Genomic DNA, 22,650 nt, shown 5'->3' on the forward strand with positions numbered 1-22,650 from the left:
TAAGCAAATGAGTACATGTACCAGTGCTGTTTGCAGCCAGAATTCTCACTACAGAAGAAGGGGCATAGAAATATGAAATGTGTGAAGACAAGGAAGAATGCTGTAACAATGGACTGGAATGGGAGGCATCAGTGTTCTCAGGACCTCTAAAACAGGTATGTGCATATGCATATATGTGTGTATATGTCTATGCATGTGTGTAATAAGCACATCTATTACTCATGTTTCAGTCTCTAATACAACTGCCCACTAAAAAGTTGTAGGGCTTTCAGAGAAATGGCTGATTCCAGGGCAATGGCAAGGTGGATCCAAGGTAAGACTGAAACATCTTGCTATGCCAGAAAATATGGAAATTAAAAAAAAAAAGATGGGGGTATAGCACCCTGGCCAAATCTGAGACAATTTTAGCACCAATGTAACAACTAAGGTCAGTAATTAATTCTAGAACATTAAAGCAAGAGTATCCACAAGCACATTTTGACAATAAAGAGATAAATGGGAGAAAAGGGGTTCTTGTTGACCATAGAATGCCAGGTGCTGACTGGTCAACTGTGGAGTGAGCACTCGAGTTGGGAAAGATGTAAAATATTCATTTTGCAACCATCATATAAAGATTTATTCAGGAAAGAACCATCAGTGGATGCTAAGTCTAGGGGGGAAATTTTGATGAAAAGGATAGTTGCATGGCCTTCAAAATGTCTCCCCATAGACTTTATTAATTTCAAGGGAAAAACTAATAATGATACAGTGGAGAAACTGGACAATACTTGGGTTAGAGATGGGGTGGGAGTAAGACTTTTCACTGAAAACCCTTTTGAATTTTGTACTGTGTACAAGTTAACTATTCAAAACTATTAACTATTCAAAAACAGGAAGAAAAATAAAACATTTATAAAATATCTCTGATAGTGTGGTAGGTAAAATAATGGCCCCCAATTATGTCCACGTTCTAATCCCTGGAACCTGTGAATATATAAAGTTAACTTGGCAATGGGGAATTAAGGTTTCTTATCAGTGACTTTGAGATGGAAAGAGTATCCTGGATTATCCAGGTGGGCCCAATGTAATCACAAGGGTCCTTTACAAGTAAAAGAGGGAAGCAGAAGAGTCACTGTCAGCGTGATGAAATGTGAGAAAGACTCGAGGGACTGTGGCTGGCTTGAGGATGGAAGGGGACTGAGACAAGGAATGTGGGCTGCCTCAAGAAGCTGGAAAAGGCAAGAAAACAGATTCTGAGTCTCCAAAAAGGAACGCAACTCTGCTGACACCTTGATTTTCGTCCAGTGAGATTCATTTCAGACTTATCTCCAGGACTGTAAGATAATAAATTTGGTTTGTTTTAAGCTGCTAAATTTGTGATAATCTGTTTACAGCAGCATTAAGGAGGATACATAGGAAAAGCTACAGTGGTTGCCTCTGAGGAGGAAGACCAGGCATGTGGAAGGCAGACTTCCTTCTCACTATACATCCTCTGGTACTTCTTGAAATTTTTATTTTCTACCTTTTTTTGAAGTAAAAATCACTACAGTTGCTAAACCAGTCAACAATAGACAATCACTTCAGGGGCTATCTACTGACTTCAAAGTTGAGTACAAGTCCTCTGGCTCACCCGCAAGGCCCTCCACACTCAGGCCTCCCTACCCACCATCCGATAGGTGGCCAGTTTCTTCCAGGTCTTGAACATGCAAGGCTCATCTCTGCACCTCCCACACCTGACAAGCTTCCCTCCTCCCCCCGCTGGTTTGAATTCTGCCTGTCCTTCAGGATCTGCCTCTAGGCGCCCTCCTCCATGAAGCTTTCTACAATGCCAACACTCATCATTCCCCTCCTCACCTCATTCATTATACTGTTTTTTCTGACCTTTGCTTACATTTAATTTAGTCCTGTTACCTACTGTCATGGTGTTTTCAGTGTGCTTTGTGTCTGGGCCTTTTCACCAAACCAGCACTCTACAGGGTGTAGTCTGAAGGAAGGGCCTGTATCTTTTCTTTCTATTCCTGTAATGCCTAGTGCCCATTTATACATGAACTTAGCAAACATTCAGTGAGCATCTACATGTGCTAAGGATAGTGCGAGGTGCTGGGGATGTAAGCCCTGCAGATCCAGACCCTACCTTGTGTAATGAAGGTGAGATCTATTAATCAGATAACTGAATAGCTACATGCTGTGGTAAGTGAGATAAAGAAATTATACAGGCTGCTTTAAGAGCAGGGGAACCTAGAAGAGGGATGCCAGTGGTCAGCTGCAGGAAAATAATTAATAGTTGCTGAATAAATATAAATACTTAGATTTGCAGTTAGATAAATCAAAGAGCAATTATTCATCAGAATCATAAAATTTGAAAACGGAAGGGAGCTTTGAGATCACCAATAATAATCACCAACTTAGACCAACTAATTTTATAGATGGGAATAATGAGGCCCAGTGAGGGGAAAGGGACTTATTCAAGGGCCCACCACAAGGTCAAGTTAGTGCAGGTCACCGGACGCCCAGTCAGCACTTCCCACTGCACAGGGTTCATTACTTCAAAGGGAGTTTCTGAAGGATTCCTGAAGTGGCAGGCTCCTTTCTTCTGCTACACTTAAAAGAATTCATTTCCAAAATGATGTTCAGGAAGGAGTCTGTAGGATCAACCTACAGAGAGCACCTCTGCTGTGTTCTCCCTGGGACACTTCTAGGCCTCTGTGTAGAGGAAGAGAGCATGTGAATACTAGAAGCAAACTCTTTTTGGGAAGGGGACCTCAGTTCTGACCCATCTGACCCTGGCATGGGCCTCTGTTGCTATTTTGCAGGCTCTGACCTTCAGACTGATGTTCCCTTTCTTAAAACACAGTGCTGCCCTTTCTCTGTGCATTCTGCCCAAGAGCACATTCACTGGAGGAGCACGAGTGGGCTGGCAAAGGGCAGTTGGCCCTGCCTTGGGAAATCGGAATCCTACTCAGATGTTTCCAAGCCCAGTGCAGGTGGAGGAAAGCACAGAACGCAGAACAGACCTGGCCCAACTGACGCTGACCTCTCCCTCACCCAAGGGAGTCTTGGCCTCCAGCTGCCACTGTTGGCGGTGATGAGCTCATGCCGGATACCAGCCAGGCTCATCTGAGGACTGCTTGGAGCCGATTAAAGCCTTGATGAAATGCGGGTGCCTGGATGGCAGGTGGCTCTGGAGAGCTTGGGGCTCTGGTGCCCAGGCGCTCTCATCTCTAACTCAACTATGCAGTGACTCCTCTATGTCCATAGGATCTGGGATACAGAAACACCTTTCCCTGGGGACAGCAAAGACAGTTCATCATTCTGCACTGAATAGGCCAAAGGCAGAGGATAGGACTCAGGGTCACTGAGGGCCCCTTTTAGCCCTGACCTATCATATGAACTGCAGTAATACCACAGAATTCCTCCATTTCCCAAAATGCTCTTGACTGGACTGCTGGGTCCTTCTGCATGACTAATGGCCATCACTCTCCAAAGGCTTTTCTCAAGTCAAGTGACAGGCTAACATCTACACTTCAGGTCTCCATGTATATGCTATTTGCTCAGGGAAGACCTCCCTCACCTTCTTCAGACTAGATTAGGTCTCCATTACACTCTCCTAGTACCCTTTACTTTTCATTAATACTACTTCTCTCCGTGGTAATTACCTAATAATTTTGTGATTATTTGCCTAATGTCTATACTCTGCCAGACTTAAAGCTTCATAAGAATGGGGAGTGCAGGAATTCCCTGGCAGTCCAGTGGTTAGGATTCCACACTTTCACTGCCAAGGGCGCAGGTTCAATCCCTGGTCAGGGAACTAAGATCTCGCAAGCTGCGTGAAGCGGCTAAAAAAAAAAAAAAAAAAAAAAAGGGGAGTGCTATACTTGTTAAGGTAATAACTGGAAATCAATAAAAAAGACCAGTATGGGCAAGAGAAAGTTTTACAGGTAAGTTTTTTTTTTTTGTATTTATTATTTATTTTTTTTTTGCAGTACACGGGCCTCTCACTGTTGTGGCCTCTCCCGTTGCGGAGCACAGGCTCCGGATGCGCAGGCTCAGCGGCCATGGCTCACGGGCCTAGCCGCTCTGTGGCATGTGGGATCTTCCCGGACCGGGGCACGAACCTGTGTCCCCTGCATCGGCAGGCGGACTCTCAACCACTGCGCCAGCAGGGAAGCCCTACAGGTAAGTTTTTAATAGTATTCTTCAAAAAGAAACTTTTATATACAACAGAGGGGCCCCTCCTATACACCACATTAGCTATGGGACCAACTGGCTTTACAGCCTGCAACCAGTTACCCATCTAAGCCAATCTTTTCTGGTTTTGAGTGGCATGGAGGATTTTCTTTCTTTTTGTTTAAAATAGCGTTATATACGATAAAGCTCACCTATTTAAAGTATACAATTTAATGGGTTTTTTTTAAAGTATATTTACAGAGTTGTGCAACCATCACCATAATCTGATTTTAGAATACCTTCATCACCCCCAAAAGAAACCCTGCACCCATTAGAAGTCACTCCCCAACGCTCCCACAGAAAACTGCTGGCATGGAGGGTTTTTAGCTCTGTGTCCAAACAACCAGAAGAAAACTTATCATCCAATCATCTGACATGATTTCTTCACCATACAGATGAAAAAAGTGATGCCACAGAGGGGCTGTGATCTGCCAGAGGCCCTACAAGGGTGAGATGGTGGCAGAGCTGGGGCAGATCATGGTCCCCAGTGCCTGCATCCTAATGGCATTGCTTTGATATCTCTGCCATGCAGTGTGTCTGTCTATCCCAAACTGTTTACCCCACTGGACTTTAAGCTACTTGAGGGCAGAGGCTATGTTCTGCTCATTTGTCTTCCCCTCTTGCCCAGGAGTACCATTAGAGCAATGATGCTTAAAGTGTAGTCCACATACTTGTGCTGGTCTGTGAACTTGGTTATTAGTCATCGGTGAGACAAGCACAGTAAGTGAGAGTAAGTGTCTGGAAACTTTTATAGCAACTTAAGAGTAATTTTGTCTGTTGAACCTAATGACAAATTTGGGCCTGTATTTTACATGCCCTTTCAAAATATATTTTTTCTAATAATTTGTTTTAATCATATTTTACAAAAAAGAAAACCTGCAGAAGACAGGTTTTTCAGATAGTTTGAGAAGCACTGCCTTAAAGCAACCCCTTCCCCACTCTCTTCTGCTTCTCCTTTTCCCTGTTTCCTTGAATCTCTTGCACTGGCTCCTCTTCTCATGCTCACATCTGAAATGTAGGTTCTCTCAGTTGTGTCCTTGGGCCTCTTTAGCTCTACAACTTTCCATGGACAACTCAGACTAAGCCAGCTTCTACCACCCCCAAGAGACTGACAACTCTCGAATCTTCACGCCCAACTTACAGACCTTTCTCTCCTGAGCTTCAGACTCATTGTCCAACTGCCTGCCTCACATCTCTACAAGAGTGTCCCACAGGTTCCCTGGCTGGTCAACAGCTATTTATTAGTCACCTACTATATGCCAGCTGTGAGGTTTTTTCCTAGGAGCCGTGAATATGGCAGTGAAATAAAGAGACAAGGTCTTTGTGATTACAAGGCTTACATCCTAGTGGTGGGGAGAGACAGATGATAAACATGCAAACAAACATGATCATTTTAGGGACTGATAAGTACCATGAAGAAGATAAAATAAGGTAATATGACAGAAAGTGACTGGGGGGCTTCCCTGGTGGTGCAGTGGTTAAGAATCCTCCTGCCAATGCAGGGGACACGGGTTCGAGCCCTGGTCCGGGAAGATCCCACATGCTGCAGAGCAACTAAGCCCGTGCGCCACAACTACTGAGCCTACGTGTCACAACAACTGAAGCCCGGGCGCCTAGAGCCCGTGCTCCGCAACAAGAGAAGCCACCGCAATGAAAAGCCCGCACACCACAACGAAGAGGAGCCCCCGCTCGCTGCAACTAGAGAAAGCTCGCGCACAGCAACAAAGACCCAACGCAGCCAAAAATAAAATAATTAAAAAAAAAAAAGTGACCGGGGGAGCTATTTTACTAGGGTGGTCAGGAAGGCCTCTCTGAGGAAGGGGCATTTGAGTTGAGATCTGAATTCCCAAGGGGGAGAGTGTTCCCATCACTGGGAGAGGTTGGTACAGAGGTCCTGAGATGGAAAGGAGCTCAGTGTGCCTGAAGGGCGAAAGGAGGTCAGTGTCACTGAAGAACCGTGAACAAGCGGGGTGAGGGAGTGGCTAGAGATGAGGTCACAGAGACAGGAAGGGTCTAGATAACATAGAGCCTTGTAGGCTCTGGTAAAGGATTTGGATTTCATTTTGATTTCACTGGTATGCCAACAGAAGATTTTAAATAGCAGAAAGACAGGGTTTATATTTTAAAAAGATCCTCCTGGCAGTTTTGTGGAGGATGGATTCATGGAGACACAAGGGGAAATGGTGAGACTAGCCAGGAAGCTGTGGTGATCATCCAGGAGAACTGCATCGTGGTCCTGAACTGGGACTAGAGTTTGACTAGAGGCAAAAAAGGGATGGTTCAAGATGTACTTTAGAGGTACAGCTGACAGGACTTACTGAAGGACTTGATAGGCAGTGTAAGGGAGAAAGAGAATTCAAGGATAACTCTAAGATTTGTGGCCCGAAAACTAGGTAAATGACAGTTATCATTTATTGAGATGGAGAAGACTTGGGGGATACCAATTTTGGGAGAAAAATAGAAGTATATTTTGGCCATGATGGCACTGAGACTGAGGAAACAACTGGAGCCGGAGAAGTGAATTAAGTGGCTAGCTATCATTTCTTTTTGAGGACTTTTAACCATGAAGGGATGCAGAGAAATGAGGTGGCAGCTGGAGGTAGATATGGGGGTCAAGGGAAGTTTTTAGTTTGCTTTGTTGTTTAAGATGGGTGATATTAAGGCATATTTTTATGCCGATGGGAATGAGCCAGCAGAAAGGAGAAAAAGGATAATGTAGGAAAGACAGGGGATCACCGGAGGAGCAAAGTAATTGAGAAAGAGAGAGGAAATAGGAGTCTGAGACCAAAAGCAGAGGTGATCTTAGGAACTTCTTCCATTGCAGAGAAGGAAGGCAGCATACAGGAGTATAGATGCAGGTAGGCTGGTGGAAGTGGTGGTGGGAAGATAAGGTAGTTTCCTTATGACTGCAATTTATTTTCTCTATGAAGTGTGAAGTGAGATCATTAGTTTGGGAGTTGGGGAAGGCGAGTGCTGGAGGTTTGAGGAGAAAGAAGGTATATAAAAGTGTTCGTGATCCAGAACAAGACTGTGATTTTACTCAAGAAGTGTAGTGGGGTGGCTGGCAGTATTGAGTGTCTGAAATTCACGGACATAAATGTAAAGTGAGTCAAGTTAGCATGGTTGTGTGATATTTTTTCCTCCAGCAATACTCAGCTCTTCAGATACAGACATGAAGTAAAAAGAAATTGGGCTTAACTAGGGCTAGTGTTTCATCAGGTGGTTACAAAGAAGGGAGAGAGAAGCAAGGGAATAGTTAGAACACTGGACCATGGAATCTAAAAGTGGGAAGGAGGGAGGAAGAAAATGTTCAAAACCGAACTGGTCATTCCTCTGCACATCCAATCCACCCATACCTCCTTCCAGTATTCCTTACCTCAGTACAAGCACATACCATCTATTCGGCCATCCAGTCCAGGATCTGGACCTGATCTTGACTACTCCTTCTCTCTCACCATCTGATCCTAATGATTCTACTCCTAAATCTTTCTGGGATCAATCTTTCTCTCTGCCTTGCTGTAGGTCTCACCTAGACAATTAAAATAGCTTTCAAATGAAATATTTTCCCTTTCTCCAATCATGCCCCTCCTAATATATTTTTCCCCTATTTTCTCTAATCTTTCTTTCAAGTATAACATATATACAGAAAAGTACAAAGAAGGCATAAGGATACAGCTCAAAGAATTTTCACAAGGTGGATGCATAACTAGCACCTAGATAAAGAAGCAGAACATTATGCACCTCTGAAGCCCTCATGTGCCCTTCCCCAGTCACTACCTACCCTCTTGAGGGTAACCACCATCCTGACTTCTTACACATTGGGTGATTTGTCTATTTTGAACTTTATATATTACAGTCCAGTCATATAGTTAGTACTCTTCCATGTCTGGCTTGTGTCCAGAAATGCTAGGTTGTTGAGATTCATCCAAGTCTTGTATACAGCAAGAGTTCATTCGTTCGTTTGTTCATTCTATTATTCCATTGCGTGTCCATAATTTATTTATCCATTCAACTACTGATACACATTTTTGAAACTTCTAAACCATCTTTCACATTAAACATAAATCTGATCCTTCCCTACCCTTAATCTTAATGGTTTCTCACTGGAGGATAAAGTTTTATGTCCTTAGCAGATCTTATGTTACAGGCCTTCATTATTGGTTCCTGCTTTCCATCCTTCAATTCATACCCCATAAATTCAGCTCTTCTGAACTACCTGCCGTGTACTGAATAACGTATGCTGCTTTCTACTCCATACCTCTGAACATGCTGTTTCCTCTGCCTTTCTTCCTCATCCACCCAGTAAACTCACATGCATCCTTTAAGACTTAGTGTAAACACCATCTCCTATACCATGCTTTCCCTGCTCTCCCCAGAGATTTAAAAGGTCTTTTCTTTGTGATCCATCAGCACCTTCTATACATCTCCATTAATACATCAGATAGCAATTTTTTGCTAAAATGTCTGATTTCCTCACTGACCTATGAGTTCCTTAAGGGTAAAGACCATGTCTGGATCATCTTTTATTACCCAGGTGCCTAGGCACATGGGTGCCTATGACAGGAGAGATGCTCAATAAGTGCTTGAAAAATAAGTAAGAAGACTCGCCCAGGGGTTACATAGTACCGTATGCGGGAGCTGGAAGGGGTCCTTGGAATCAGCCACACTAATTTCTCCATTTTACTATGGAGGAGAAAGGTTTTGCCTAAAGCAGATAGGGTTTGCTGGTGGCAGAGCCAGAAAGTCTGATCTTCAGCCCAGGGCTCATCCCCCTTCCCTGCACTGCTGGCAAGAATCAGAGGGTGACATTTCCATAGAGGACAGCCTGGGGCAAAACCGATCCCCTTAACATCTGGCAGTGCAGCCAGATGGGCAGACAGTGAAGTGGAACAAGGAATGGAGTTCTAAGTTTCTAGCCCCGACAACAAAATAACAGGCTGTTAAAGGGAAGATATCAGCACTGGAAAGCTTCCTTGCCTCAGGCGGCAATGGTTGGGAATTTAAGGACAGCTGGTTAACACTGACAACTGAGCCCTGTACTTGGGCAGAGGGACATGGAAGGGCAAGAAAGTAGGTAGGAAAGAGGCTAAGGGAAGCCCTGGGGAAGATGCTATTAGGTTTCATAAAGCCCAGTGTTTCTGAGGTGATGAGCACTAGTGGCTGAAAAGGCAGGGGCACTGTGACTAAAAGAAGGAAGATAGCTTCATACATGAAGCTCTAAAAAGCCAGATATATTATGACACTCAGAGCAAGTGGGCCAGGAAGCAAAGACACCACATCTCCAGTGGCATCCAAATCTACAGTGGCTCTGGAGATTCCGGCACATCCAAATATGTACTAAACTATGTGCAGGGCATTGTGGCAAAGGAGGCAGGGAAAGTAAGGCCCTCAAATGACCTCAGTCTAGCAGCGGGGACTGGACCCAAATCACAGGGAACAGGGAAGACTTTAGAAGGGAGGTGGCATGAGAGCTGCAGACTGGCTGGTAGAAAGCATTCCACTAGGCTGAGAAACAAAGTCTTGAAGGGAAATGAGAGGCAGAAAGACCTGCATGAGTAAAGGCACTGAGGTAGGAACACAGAAGCGACGTTACGTTGTAGCTGGAGTATTAGGGCAGCAGTGGGAAAAAAAAGCTAAGTGAGGGTCAGACTAGAACAACTCTAAAACCAGGTTAACAAATTAGGATGAGTAGGATTCCTTTTTTTTTTAAAAAAATACATGAGCACTGGGTGCTTTTCAAGTTAATAACAGATATTATATGTAGAGTGCTTACTCTGTAGAACCTACACACGCCCAATCCTACAAAACCTTAGATGGTAGGTGGCATGCTCCCATTTCCATATGAGGAAAGAGAACTGCAGAGCGGTCACAGCTTAGCCAGGACACACAGCTATTAAGGGCAGGGCTGGATTCAGATCCTAACTCCACAGTTTATGCTCCCTCTTTGTGGTCTTTCTCACCTGGGGTTTCTCCTTTGAACCACAACTGGGAAATTATTTGAGTAATGATTTTCTCAATTCTCTCAAGAATGGTACATAACTCGTACCACTTTAGATGCCTGGGAGAGAAATTAATTCCTTGTGTGCAACAGACGCCTTAAAACATTAGAGCTTAATTTTCCAAGGAACCCTGGTTGAGAAAGGCTGCGTGACAAGAGATATGTTTTAGGAAAATCAATCTGGCAGTGGGATCACATCCCTGGGAGGAAAAAGCTGCAAAAGCACCTAAACAGCCTCGGAACTACTGGGATGAGTCAGCTCCGGGGGCTTGAGGAAGGAGGCCCCCATCTTCTCTAATTACTTGTCTTCTCAGTTGTCCTGCCCTTCCTTCATTCCTCCAACCTTTTCTTGTACTTGGCAGTCAAGTACTGAAGCAGAGCCTTCCTGCTCATAAGCCAGCAACCCAGGCAGAAGCAGCATCTTCAGAGATGAAAACCACAGAAGCCAGTGCACCCACTTTTCTGTGGAGGCTGGGGGTAGAAAACTGGCACTACTGAACTCAGAACTCTTCCACAGAAATCCATCTGGCAAACTCCTATTACTCTCCCTGATAAGGCTGAAGCACACCATCCTCTGGGAAGCTTTCTGTAACTGATTCCACCTCCCTGCTCACCAGGCAGAAGCAGGTATTTCCTCCTCGGTATCCCCACAGCCCCTTGTCCAGGACCCTGCTCGAGCATCTGCCTGCTGTCACTGCCTGTTTCCATGTCTGTCTCCTCTACCAGTCTGAGCCTCTCTCAGGGTCAGGGACAGTTTGCCAGATCCATCTTAGGATGCCCTGAGGTCCATCTCAAAGATGGCAACTGGCTTACCCAGAGTCACACTACAGAGCTGAGATCAGACACACTACAGGTCTGTCTGATCCCCAAGACTGTGTTCTTTTCACTATGTTTCAGGGTCTCCCAAAGATGAAGAAGGGCCTTTCTGTGCTAAGCACCCAGCCCAACACTGAAGAGTTCAGAGGCGGTGCTATCAGAGTAGACCAGACCACCTGGAGAGGCTTCCTTAGAGGTAGATCCTTGAAGAGTCTGAGGATCTAGCTGAGAAGAGAGGGAACACGATGGTGTTTTAGGCAAGGTGGGGAAGCTGAGGGGCAGAAACAGAATTAAGAAGCCATTAGGTAGGAGTACAGGTTTCATGGGGGAGGAATGGGATTACAGCTGCCAGGTGAGAGTTTGATTTCTTTATACAATCGTGGAGCACCTACCTGTACTAGGAGCTTTTATAGATGTCATCACTAATCCTTATGCCCACTAATCACTGTGATATTTCCCAGGTGTTACTTTACAGACAAGAAAACTGAGGCTTAGAGAGTTAAAGTAACATGTCCAAGCCAACAGAGCTAGTAGCTGGGGAAGCTGGGATTCAAACCCAGGTTGGTCTGACTCTGAAGCCTAAAGTCCTTTTTATTACTCCATGCTGCCTCTTAAGAGGTCAGAGAACTTCCCACATTACCAGACTGATGCTGCTGCCTGGACCACCCCCCACCCCCAGCTCTCACGTGGGGACTGCTGATCAGAGGGCAAGCGCGGTTGCCCCCTCTAGCTCTAACCCTCTAAGATCTGGGGGCCCTAAATCCCTGTGGACTAAGCAATTTCAAGGACAAGGGTTCGGTGTTGACCTCGTGAGCACAGGCTGGCCCTGTGTCTAAACCTGCCTTGGATCTCACAGAGAAAGCCTCTAAGGTGCTGTAGCAAAGCCGGTGGCAAATATAGGCTAAAAAAGCTGGATGGTCAGGAAGGCAGGGCCTGTATTCCCTGAAACCTTCTGGAGGAGGTCAGCTGAGGTCAGAAAACTTCGGAAATGTCACTGACAAGAGCCCCTAGGACAAGGGAGCAGGATCCTGCCTCTCGGTTGGCTGGTCACACACACAAGCAGACCAAGAGAGGTCAAGGGGGGAGGGAGGTCAGAAGTTGGCAAGCCTGCAGGCCCTGAGTGATGGCCACTTGTTCAGGTCAGGAAGGGAGAAATAAGTGGGTTAATGGTTTTGGCCCTTGAGGCTGGGAGGCTAGGGCAGGGGGTGTAAATGGATTCTGGGTAAAAAGGCAGGTGGGTGAACTGTAAAGGTGGGGGCTAAGGGCATCTGTTCCAAGTCAACAAGCAAGAACCATGCCCCTGGAATTGCTCAAAGGGCCAGCCTTGGCCTGGGGGGTGAGGGTGGAGGGGTGCTTCATAAAAGGCCTGTGTTTCTTCATTTCAAAGGTGTTCGATCTGGAAGGCTGGGGAGAAGGACTCTTTTTAGAGTGAATTCCCTGTCTGCTTAGGGGCTGAGGGGAAGCAGGGAATGTAAACCACTGGACAATAGCTGGGGGTATTGATTGATTTTAAGGCATGGCAGAGAGAAGCTCCATGGTGAACACTGCAACTCCTAGCTACAGATGTCTCGTTGGAGAGCTTTCCAAAGGACAAAGTGAGTAGCATCTTGCTTGGGGACATTTTCTAAGTCTCTGCTTCTGAGAGCAATGAGTTCTTGCTCCAAAACCATCAGTCATCCCAGGCGCCGTCACCACATCTGTGAGCAGTCCTGCGCCTCACAATGTACATGCCCCAGATCAAGGCACACTCTGGCTGCTCTGGGGCAGGTAGGTCCCTTGTAGGCTGGGGATATGGGCCAGGCCTGAGTCTTAAGTGAGTGTGGCTGGGGCTGATGGAAGGTGGCAGGATTTGAGGGTTACTGAGAAATCCTTCCAGTCCAATCACATGACAAGGACTAGAAAATGATCTGGGGAGGTTGGTCCAGGGAGGCAAAGGCTCTGGGACTTAAAGAACTTTCGTTGAAGACTGGGTTTTGAAAAAGTGATTGGCTGCAAAGGACAGGTGGCAGAAGATACAGAGAAGAAAATCACACCTCATTTAAAAGAATCTATTTCAACCAGTCAGAGAAGAACTAAAATGGAATGGACTCCTAGGGAAGAAGTAGGATTCCCTGAGTCCCTGAGAGAATCCAAGGAAATGCCAGTCAGCCAGCTGTTGGAGAGGTTTCTGCCAGGAGAAGAGAAGTCAGGCAATCAGAGTAACCCAGAGGACTTCTGAGGATCCTTCTAGCTCCCAGGTTCTATGAAGAATGACCACTGACAAGGAATACCCTGGCGTCCAGGCCCAAGAGAGGGTCCCTAAACCTTTAAGAAGTGTAAGTGAGGGCATAAAAAGGCAGTCAATGCCTTACTCACTCTGGGGCCTGGGCACCACACATCCTGGCAAGATGCTTCCCTCCCTATTCCAAGGAGAGGCTGGAGTGGGATGAGGGAAAGTGACTGCGTGGGAGGCATCTGACAGGGTGGCAGGTAACTCTGTAGCGGGCCTGGACAGGACCAGACTAGCCTGAGTCTGGGGATGGTATGTATTAACCCTCCAATTAAATCAATGCTCTCTAAAGGAAGGGTATTCAATCATTCAACGAAGAGTTACTGAGTGCTTACTGTGTGCCAGGTACTTTACCAGGTGCTGGGAATGAATCAGCCATGGTTCTTGCCTTTGCTTTCAGGGAGCTCAGAGTCAGGTTAGAGAAAAGGCTACTGAACACACAAAAACAATTCCAGATTGCAACAAGTGCGATGACAGAAAAGAGTAGGGTATCATGACCCAGAGTAATGGAAGGAGCCTAATTTAGACTGGGGTGGAGGTGGGATCAAGGAAGATGTCTTTGAGACTGGGGTTAGTAGAGATTTGAAGGGTCTCCCCCTTGGTCCACCAGCCCTGCTCTGGAGGTCACAGGGAAGAAGACAGGACACTTTGGGGGAGAGCAACAATCAAGAAAACTCTCAGAGCATGTGCAGACAGGCAGGATGGCATGGTACCTCACACAATCACAGGCAAAGAATGCACTCCAGCCACATGAGGGCATATCACACATGCACACGGCCACTCTCATGAAGTGCAGGCACCCTCGAGGCATTTCCAGCTCTAAGAGGGTAACAAGGCTCTGGGGAAGCATGGCATTTCCAGGGTAGTAAGGTTGCTAAGTCCTTACCCTCTTTCCCTGCCCCCCCGCCCCACCCCATTCACCCATGACCTCACCTCCACCAAGCAGCTCCCTGACGGTGCGGTAGTCGTCGGCAAGGACAGCATAGTGCAGGGCTGTGCAGCCCTTGAAGCTGGCACGGTTGTTCAGCCGGTTGTTGAAGTCATCCTCTCGGGTGACCAGGACTAGAGGGACAGCAACACAAATCCTTCCATTAGCAACAAATGCCATGAGCTGCCAACCTCGTCTTCTTTCTCTTGGCATTTTAATTCCCTCATTCACTCATCTACCTACTTACTAAACATATAATGGCACCTACTATGTGCCTGGCCATCTGTGCTGGGAAAGAGGAGGTAAAACAGAGCCCATCCACAAATGTTTACTGACATCCATTATGTTGATAGGATTCACTTGGGGACACGGAAATGAATCAGACATGGTCCCTGACCTAATCTGACAAAGGAGGCAGACAGTAGACAGATGTTTACAGTATTGAGATAAATGCCATTATAGGTATAACGGGATGATATAGAAAGCCAGAAGGGAGCTTAGCTCAATTTGGGCATGGAGAGGATCTCAAAAGAGGACAGTCTTGAAGGGTGAAGAGAAGTTATCCAGGTGAAGAAAAGAAGGCTAGGGTAAGACTCGGGACAAGGGACTTCCCTGGTGGCACAGTGGTTAAGAATCCGCCTACCAATGCAGGGGACACGGGTTTGAGCCCTGGTCCGGGAAGATCACACATGCCGCAGAGCAGCTGGGCCCGTGCACCGCAACTACTGAGCCCATGGCTCTGGAGCCCGCGAGCCACAAGTACTGAGCCCGCGTGCTGCAACTACTGAAGCCTGCGCGCCTAGAGCCCATGCTCTGCAACGGGAGAAGCCACTGCAATGAGAAGCCCGTGCACCACAACGAAGAGCAGCCCTCACTCGCTGCAACTAGAGAAAGCTCATGCACAGCAGCAAAGACCAAATGCAGCCAAAAATAAATTAAAAAAAAAAAAAGAAAAAAGACATGGGACAAGTCAGGAAAGAGACAGAGGCTGTTCTTAGCAGAACAGTAACATACCTCCTCTGTGCTCTGAAGACATCTACAATCTAGTGAGTATTTAATATTTCGTAAAGAACTTTTAAAATTTATAAAAGCCATTAAAAATTTGAAAGTACAAAGAAGAAAAAGCATCATTATCTCTGCAACTTGAGAAACTGCATTTAGTATTTTGGTACATGTCCTCTGATATCTATATCTACATCTATATCTATAGGTATAGCTATACCTGCATATATATCCTACAAAACTGGAATTTACTACATTGCAATTTTGTAATCTGCTTTTTTTCCCTTAATAAATGTACTGTGAACATTGTTTTTGAAGGTACGAAGAATAAGCATTTCATGTGTCAAAGAACCAAAAACCCCCAGGCTCACTCTAGTGCTAATATTAGTGAGTCTCTCTCTCCAAATTGATACAAAAGAACCTAAAACCAGTTGCATCACTCTAGGTTAGGTGACCAAACATGTCCTTGTTCACCTGGGACAGTCATGACTTTTGCTTTTTGTCCTGAATGGTCCCACTCTGGACAATATTTGGAAGGCTACCCAACCTCTGGGCCCTCCCTTGGGAACTGAGCCCCCGTGGAACGATACCTATGCTGCTTAGGTGATGGAGTTTCTTTCTGCCTCATGCAGAAATTATTGGAGTTCTTGCCTTATGTTCCCTCCTGAGCTTAGTTCATTGGAGGAGGAATTTGGTTCCTACCTACCTGTACCCACTCCTCCCCGAGTCCAGGGCATAGGGCCTGCAGAGGGCAGGCTCCTCCTACCTCCCACTGGATAAAGGCGTGTAATTCATAACCTTGCCTATGTAGTCAAAAGCACCAGACAATTCTGAAACCATTCTTTTCCAAGCTGTCTTGGAATGGAATCTATGCATTTTCCCCTCCTACAAAACTGAACTTGCTATTTAAAGTCCCAAAAGCAAGAAGACTGTCATGCCTTTTCCTAATCCTAATAGATTTCACTTACTGACCTTCCTCTACTCTGGCTGACATGGTCATTTCACACAATCTATTTAATTCTCCTAACTACCTTATATAGTAGGCATTATAATTCCCATTTTATAGATGAAAGCTAAAGCACAGAGATCATAGAGCTAATAAGTGGTTAAGTGAGGATTAGAACCCAGGTCTAATCTGAGTCCTCACCCTTTTTCCCCATCACAGCATGCTGTCACTCTCATTTTGCAAATGAGGGAATCAGAGCCCAGATCCCAGATGTTCTGGTCCCAGCCTTGGCTCCTACTCCCTCTTCTTTCCCTGCTCAAGTGAAGGTGCCAGCACACTCTCTGTGGAACTTGCCCTAACAAAGATCAGCCTGAGGTTTGTAGCTAATACCGGATAAGCTTACTTAGGTGGAAGCATTTCAAATGTTTGGTCAAAATGAAGTTGTTGGAGTGTGTAACTGGGGAACAGACCACACTTTCTTGTGGTATGGTGAATCAATGGTCCATCAGCTCTTCTGTAGCAGTCAGAGGCTCTCCTGACTGATGACCCCCACCCCTGGAGTTATCTGACCTTTCCTGGAGCAGGGAAAACAGGAAGAAGGCCTCTGATTAGCTAACGTGTAAGTCCGTTGTGCAATGGCATCTGCATTTTTCTCATAAGAGCCCTTTAGGATCTAACTCAGAGATTAACTCTTGGTCACGAACAGTCTCATCAAATCATGGTAAGGGATCTTGTTTCCAGCCCACTGCAGATTAGAAGAAGCAAACTAGAAGGCTAGGGAGAAGTCTTCAGAATCAAGTACGCTGATTACAATCAAGTGCTGACCTGGCAGGGAGGGAAAAGAACAGCACAATATAAAGCTGAAAGAGGAAGCCACAGAATACAGTGCCTCAAGAGCCCCTAGGGCACCACTGAATTGCCACGTAGGACATCATTAACTGCTAGATATAATGATGAACCTGACGAAAAGTGATAGCTGGTTCAAGAAAGCAGGAAGGGTATAATCCATTTTACAAAGAAAATATATCATTCATTCAAAATATATCATTAATGAACACCAATGCATGGTAGCTTCTGGAGATATACTAATAAGACACACTTCTTGACTCTAAGAAGTTAACAGTCTAATGCAAGAATCAGACCACTGAATGGACAAATTATAACAGTTTCACGAGTGCAAGACAGAGCTATACACAGGGTGCCTACCATAAAAAAGTAGATGAACTCAAGGGACACAGCTGGTCTATTTGGTTCAGGGACAAACATCAGCAGAGTGGCAGTGTCACAGCCCAGCTAATAAGGAATGTCCATGAAGAGGGCCCCTGCTCCCCTCTGAGGTCTCATCACTTACCATCCCCTTCCTAATGCTCTTTCTTGCCTCTTGGATTTTGCAAATACTATTCCACAGCCTGGAACATTTCCCCCTCTCCCATGCCTTCAACTGACTAACTCCAATTCACTTTTAGGCCTCTGATTAAAAGTCATTTCCTCTAGTGATTCTTGCTGAGTTTGAGGTAGTTACTCCTCCCAAGAGCTTCCCTAGCACTTTAGGCATTTCCCAATTATGGTATTTATTACCCATTCCATTGCAATCATCTTTTTACTTGACTACATTCCCCACTAGACCAAAAGCACAATAAGGACAGGAAGTGTGACTGTCTTCCCCACAGTTGTATCCCAGTGCCCAGTACAGTGTCTGACCATAAATATGTGCTTAACAAATACTTGTTGAATCAGCAAATGCATACCTAATACATAAATAAGGCCCTAATATTACCTTGTTTTGGGAATAATAATAATAATGCCAGCCAGCAGTATTTAGTAGAGGAAGTAGAGTGCAGCTGTTAAAAAAGTGAGCTCTGGAGCCAGACCACTTGTGTTTGGGTCCCAGTTCTGAATTTACTGACTGTGTAATCTTGGGTAACTCACCTAACCTCTCCATGCCAAGTTTCTTTACCTGTATGCAGAGATGGTAACAGTGCCCTCTCATGGGATATTGTAAGGATTGAATGAGACACTGTGAGTAAAGGGGCTTGGAACAGGGCCTAACAGTACCTCTTAGTCAATGTCGGCTATTATCCTTACTGTCTAGTCTTGTGCTTCCAAAAGTGTATTCTCTCTGTGAAAAGAGGTTTGGGGAACCCTGCATGCACTTTTCCCCTCCAAAAGGCACAGTTGTGAGTAAGAACCATCTGTTTAATTTGGCATTACTCAGCAGTTTTATGTCTGACAGCCTCTTTCCACCCAACCCTTGTTAAAATCCTGCAGTACTGGTGTTCCATGGAACACTCTTTGGAACTGGGTTGTGCAAAACAATCTGTAAAGCACTTCATTTACTTATTTATTTCAGAACGACCCTGTGAGGTGGAAGTTCACTCTCCCCATTTTATAGATGGGGAAGATGAAGTTCAGCAGGGTGCCACAGTCAGTCAGCGGTGGAGCTAGGACCCAGTCCAGGTCAGCTAGGCCCATTTCATGCTCTTAACAGTAAGCTCTTTTCCCCTCATCGCCCAGTTTTAGAAGCCCTGACCCAGGATATCTTGCTGAACCCCCCAGATCATTAGATCTCATACTCTTCTCTTTAAAAAAAAAAAAAAAAAAAAAGACTAAAGGTGGGAAGGAGGTGTGTGCAGCATGCACCCTCATGTTCTCACTTGCTCTCACAGAGAAAGCAGAAGCAAACCCACAGAAGCTAAAGTGACTCATCCAAGGCTGGCTCACCAGCTGGCCACCACCGTGGTCTTTTGAGGCCTGGCGTTTACAGCTGGTCCTCAGCCAGTGAACCATCCCCTCCCCAAAGATATCTACCAGCCTGTCTCCAGCACAGGGGGAGATGGGCTCAGGCTCCTGCTTCCCCTCCAGGCCAGCCATTCCTGTCCCTTCACCCTTGTGGCCACAGGAAGAATGACAAAGCATTACTTTGTTATCCTTCTGCTCCCACCTCTGCCTTCTGATGTTGCAAAGTCTATGGCACGGTGCCGTGGCCAGGGTCAGTCTGAGTGCCGAGGCAGGTGTGCACCTGATGTACACTCTGCAGGATTCCCTGCACTTAGCAGTGCCAAGGAGTTAGCAGAGGTGAAAGTTGTCCCCAAAGCCCTTCCTATAGCTAGGCCACTACTCAGCACTGCTGAAACTGCAGAACAAAACTAAACAAAACAAAACAAACCACTGCCTCCCACAATAAGAAACAGTAATTTAAGGTAAAGGAGTCACACAGTCCTGAATCTTAGCTCTGCCACTTACTAAGTTCTTCTATCTGTAAAATGGGCACAACAAGCAGTAATTTAAGGAATACTAAATATTTAAGTATTATGAGAATAAAATCTGATAACAGATTTTTAAAAACATTACCACAAACATTTAGTAATGCTGTTTTCTCCCCTGGGGTAGGCACTGGGGATGCAGAAGTGAATCAGACATGGCTTCTGTCCTCATATTGCTAAGACTACTGGAGGAGACTGAAAAAAGGCATGTGGGGCAAAATGGGTGGTCTCCAGATAACAAAAGCTTTATTATCATTGCCTTGTGTGGAGGAAAGGTAACCCTAGCTAAAAGTCTCTCCTTCAGGCTCAGCCTCTACCCGCCACGCCCAGGAACTTATGCCATCTAATGTCATGGAGTGTGTAGCAGTGCCTTTAAAAACATGAGCATGTCTCCATGAGAGGGAACCTTTAGAACTAACCTGACAAACACAAGGATAACCTCTTACATTTGTGCAGCACTTTACGGTTTAGAGAGCGCTTCAATGCAATTGTTTCCTCACCCCAGGTCAACCTAGGACAGATAGGTCAAATATTATTCCATTGAACAGAGGAGACAGAGGTAAAGAGGTTGGATGGCCTACCCAACTTGGATTGCTAATTGGTGGTGGACCAGGACTAGGTCCTGAGCCCATTTGGCTCCATCATCCATATTGCACAGCTTCGCCAGTGCCCACAGGCTCAAGCCTCACATACCCCAGCATCAGCGGACCTGGCTTGAATCTCAGGGACTAAGCTAAATTCTTACCAAGAGTCTCCAGGAAGAAGCCTCTGGGCTCACAGCTCCCTCCCCACAAGGTGTTGTGTATCTACCACCTCGTTAAATCCTCACTCCTACTGCCAGCATCGGCAAGCTGCCTCAACTTCTGCGGGCACTGTCGGCTCTGCCTCTTGTGTTTATCTTCAGCCAAGGAATGGGGCAAGAGGGAGACTCTCTGTGCTGGGTCACCAAGAGACCGTCTCTGGGGAGGGCAAGGCTCTTTATTTCCTTCCACAGCCTGGATGATCCTCCTTCCTCTCCAAATCCTAACTGTTCTTTAAAGCCCAATTCAAGGCCTCCTCTTCTAGGAAGTCCTTTCCTCCCTGCTCTGCCCTGGATGCCTATCATGTTGATTGTGTGTATCCATTTACCACTTACTTATTGATCGTCTTATAACAGCTTTTGTAATACTTTCTTGTGTTAAAATTTCCCTTCTGACTCCCTAATTTCCTCATGGATGACAGAAACTAGTTCATAACATTTTCTGTATGTATCTCACCCAGCATCACTTCAGTATTTCACGTATCTTTAGCAATGAGCACACAGGAGCCTTCATTCACCCCCTGCCCTGGAGCACATCACTACTGAGCACCTCAGCACAGTGAGTGCTATGAAAGGCATGTGCGCAAACTGTCTGATGGCAGCAAAGACAGGGCACATGTCATGTGGCTTGGGGAGGAATCTCCCAGAAAAACTAACTGGAAGATGAGGTAGAGAAGAGTGTTCCAGGAAAGGAAGTGGTGCTTGCAAAGGACAGAGGGTCAAGGCTGCATTACCTGCCCATACAAGAAACTGGGAGTTCTTCAGCAAACTTGGAATGCTGAGTGAAGGCAGGTGGAGCAGTGGGCACAGATGAGGTTGCCCAGGCAGGCAGAGGCCTGATCCTGAGAGGGGTTTGGACTGTATCCTGAAAGCTATGCGCAGGCAGTGGTTTTTGTTGATGAATTAAGCAGCATGGGGAACAGCAAAAACAATAGACCAGGAGAAAAGTGAACTGGATTCAAAAATGGCTTTCACTAAACTTGATATGTATCTCAATCCCTCCATGTCCCAGATCCCTTATTTTTTTATTTTTTATTTTTTTTGCGGTACATAGGCCTCTCACTGTTGTGGCCTCTCCCATTGTGGAGCACAGGCTCCGGATGCGCAGGCCCAGCGGCCATGGCTCACGGGCCCAGCCTCTCCGCAGCATGTGGGATCTTCCCGGACCGGGGCACGAACACGTGTCCTCTGCATCGGCAGGCGGACTCTCAACCACTGCGCCACCAGGGAAGCCCCTCAGATCCCCTATTTTTTTTTTTTTTTTTGTGGTACGCGGGCCTCTCACTGTTTTGGCCTCTCCCGTTGCGGAGCACAGACTCCGGACGCGCAGGCTCAGCGGCCATGGCTCACGGGCCCAGCCGCTCCGCGGCATGTGGGATCTTCCCGGACCGGGGCACGAACCCGTGTCTCCTGCATCAGCAGGCAGACTCTCAACCACTGCGCCACCAGGGAAGCCCAAGATCCCCTATTTTTAAAGTAGAGGAGTTTCTTCACATCAGTGGCTCTTAAACTTTAATGGCAACAGAATCACATGGGTAACTTGTAAGAAAAAAAAAAAAACAGTTGATTCTTGGGCCCTTGCTTCAGCAATTTAGATTCAATAGGCAGGGCCTGGAAATGCAGAGCTGAAAAAGCCCTTTGTGTTGCTCCTCACAGAAAACTCTGAGCAGCACTGGACTAGTCTCTGAGGGTCTGGTCTCTGAGGGTCTGGTCTCTGAGGGTCCTTCCCATTCTAATCTTGTCATGAACACAAGAAAGATGCAAGGCTGGCCAAACCCATCCCACTTCCAAATGCCTGATCTGCTCTAGGGAAGCCAAGGATGTCTAGGCACCAGAATGTTCTTCCCAAGGCCCATGTTTAGAAAGTTAGAGCAAAGCCCCCAGGACACCAAGTCTTGGGATACTGGAGACATCCAATATCTCACTCAAACCTCCTCTCCCTGCCAAAATCCAACTGGAATTAGGTCTTTCTATAGCATATACTCTAGCCTTTTTCCTTGTTTATCCAGCAAAGTGTTACGTAATTTCCATGGGCTGGGTCATGGCGATATGAACAGGCTCTGCCCTCAAGATCTTATAAATGCTGCAAATAACATCAAAAGAATCTATCTTTTACCAAGTATCTCTGAAAGGAAAGAGTTCAGAATATTGAGCTGGAAAGACCTGGATTCTAATCCTGGTGACTCTAGAAAATTATTTCATCCCTCTGAGCTTCAAATTGCTCACTGGTAAAATAGAAGCATTAATATCTTTGAATTGGGTTGTTGTGAAAATTGAAATGATGTGATATAGTGAAGGGCACAGGAAATGGCTGCGTCTAGGAAATGGTGATTTTTAAATTAACATGTCCTCTGCTGTCCTGGAACTTGTAATATATCCATATTCCTCTGTTTGATTTTCAGAGGCTCTCCTACTTGGTCCTA

General features: G+C 45.9%; 1 protein-coding gene across 7 annotated transcripts in view; it reads right to left on the reverse strand.

The window, feature by feature from the left end:
* The window catches only part of CLPB (ClpB family mitochondrial disaggregase), a 179,218-nt gene that overhangs the window by 88,376 nt on the left and 68,192 nt on the right, over positions 1–22,650 (reverse strand). For all 7 annotated transcript variants that reach the window (XR_009542451.1, XM_060159912.1, XM_060159908.1 and 4 more), the window contains one exon: positions 14,223–14,351. Coding sequence is in view for 6 of the 7 variants with exons in the window: in XM_060159912.1 (XP_060015895.1) it covers positions 14,223–14,351 (129 nt within the window). In the remaining variant the exon portion in view is untranslated. The remainder of the gene's footprint in view (positions 1–14,222; positions 14,352–22,650) is intronic.

The sequence above is a fragment of the Lagenorhynchus albirostris genome, chromosome 9 (assembly GCF_949774975.1).
Source record: "Lagenorhynchus albirostris chromosome 9, mLagAlb1.1, whole genome shotgun sequence".
NCBI classification, from domain to species: Eukaryota; Metazoa; Chordata; class Mammalia; order Artiodactyla; family Delphinidae; genus Lagenorhynchus; species Lagenorhynchus albirostris.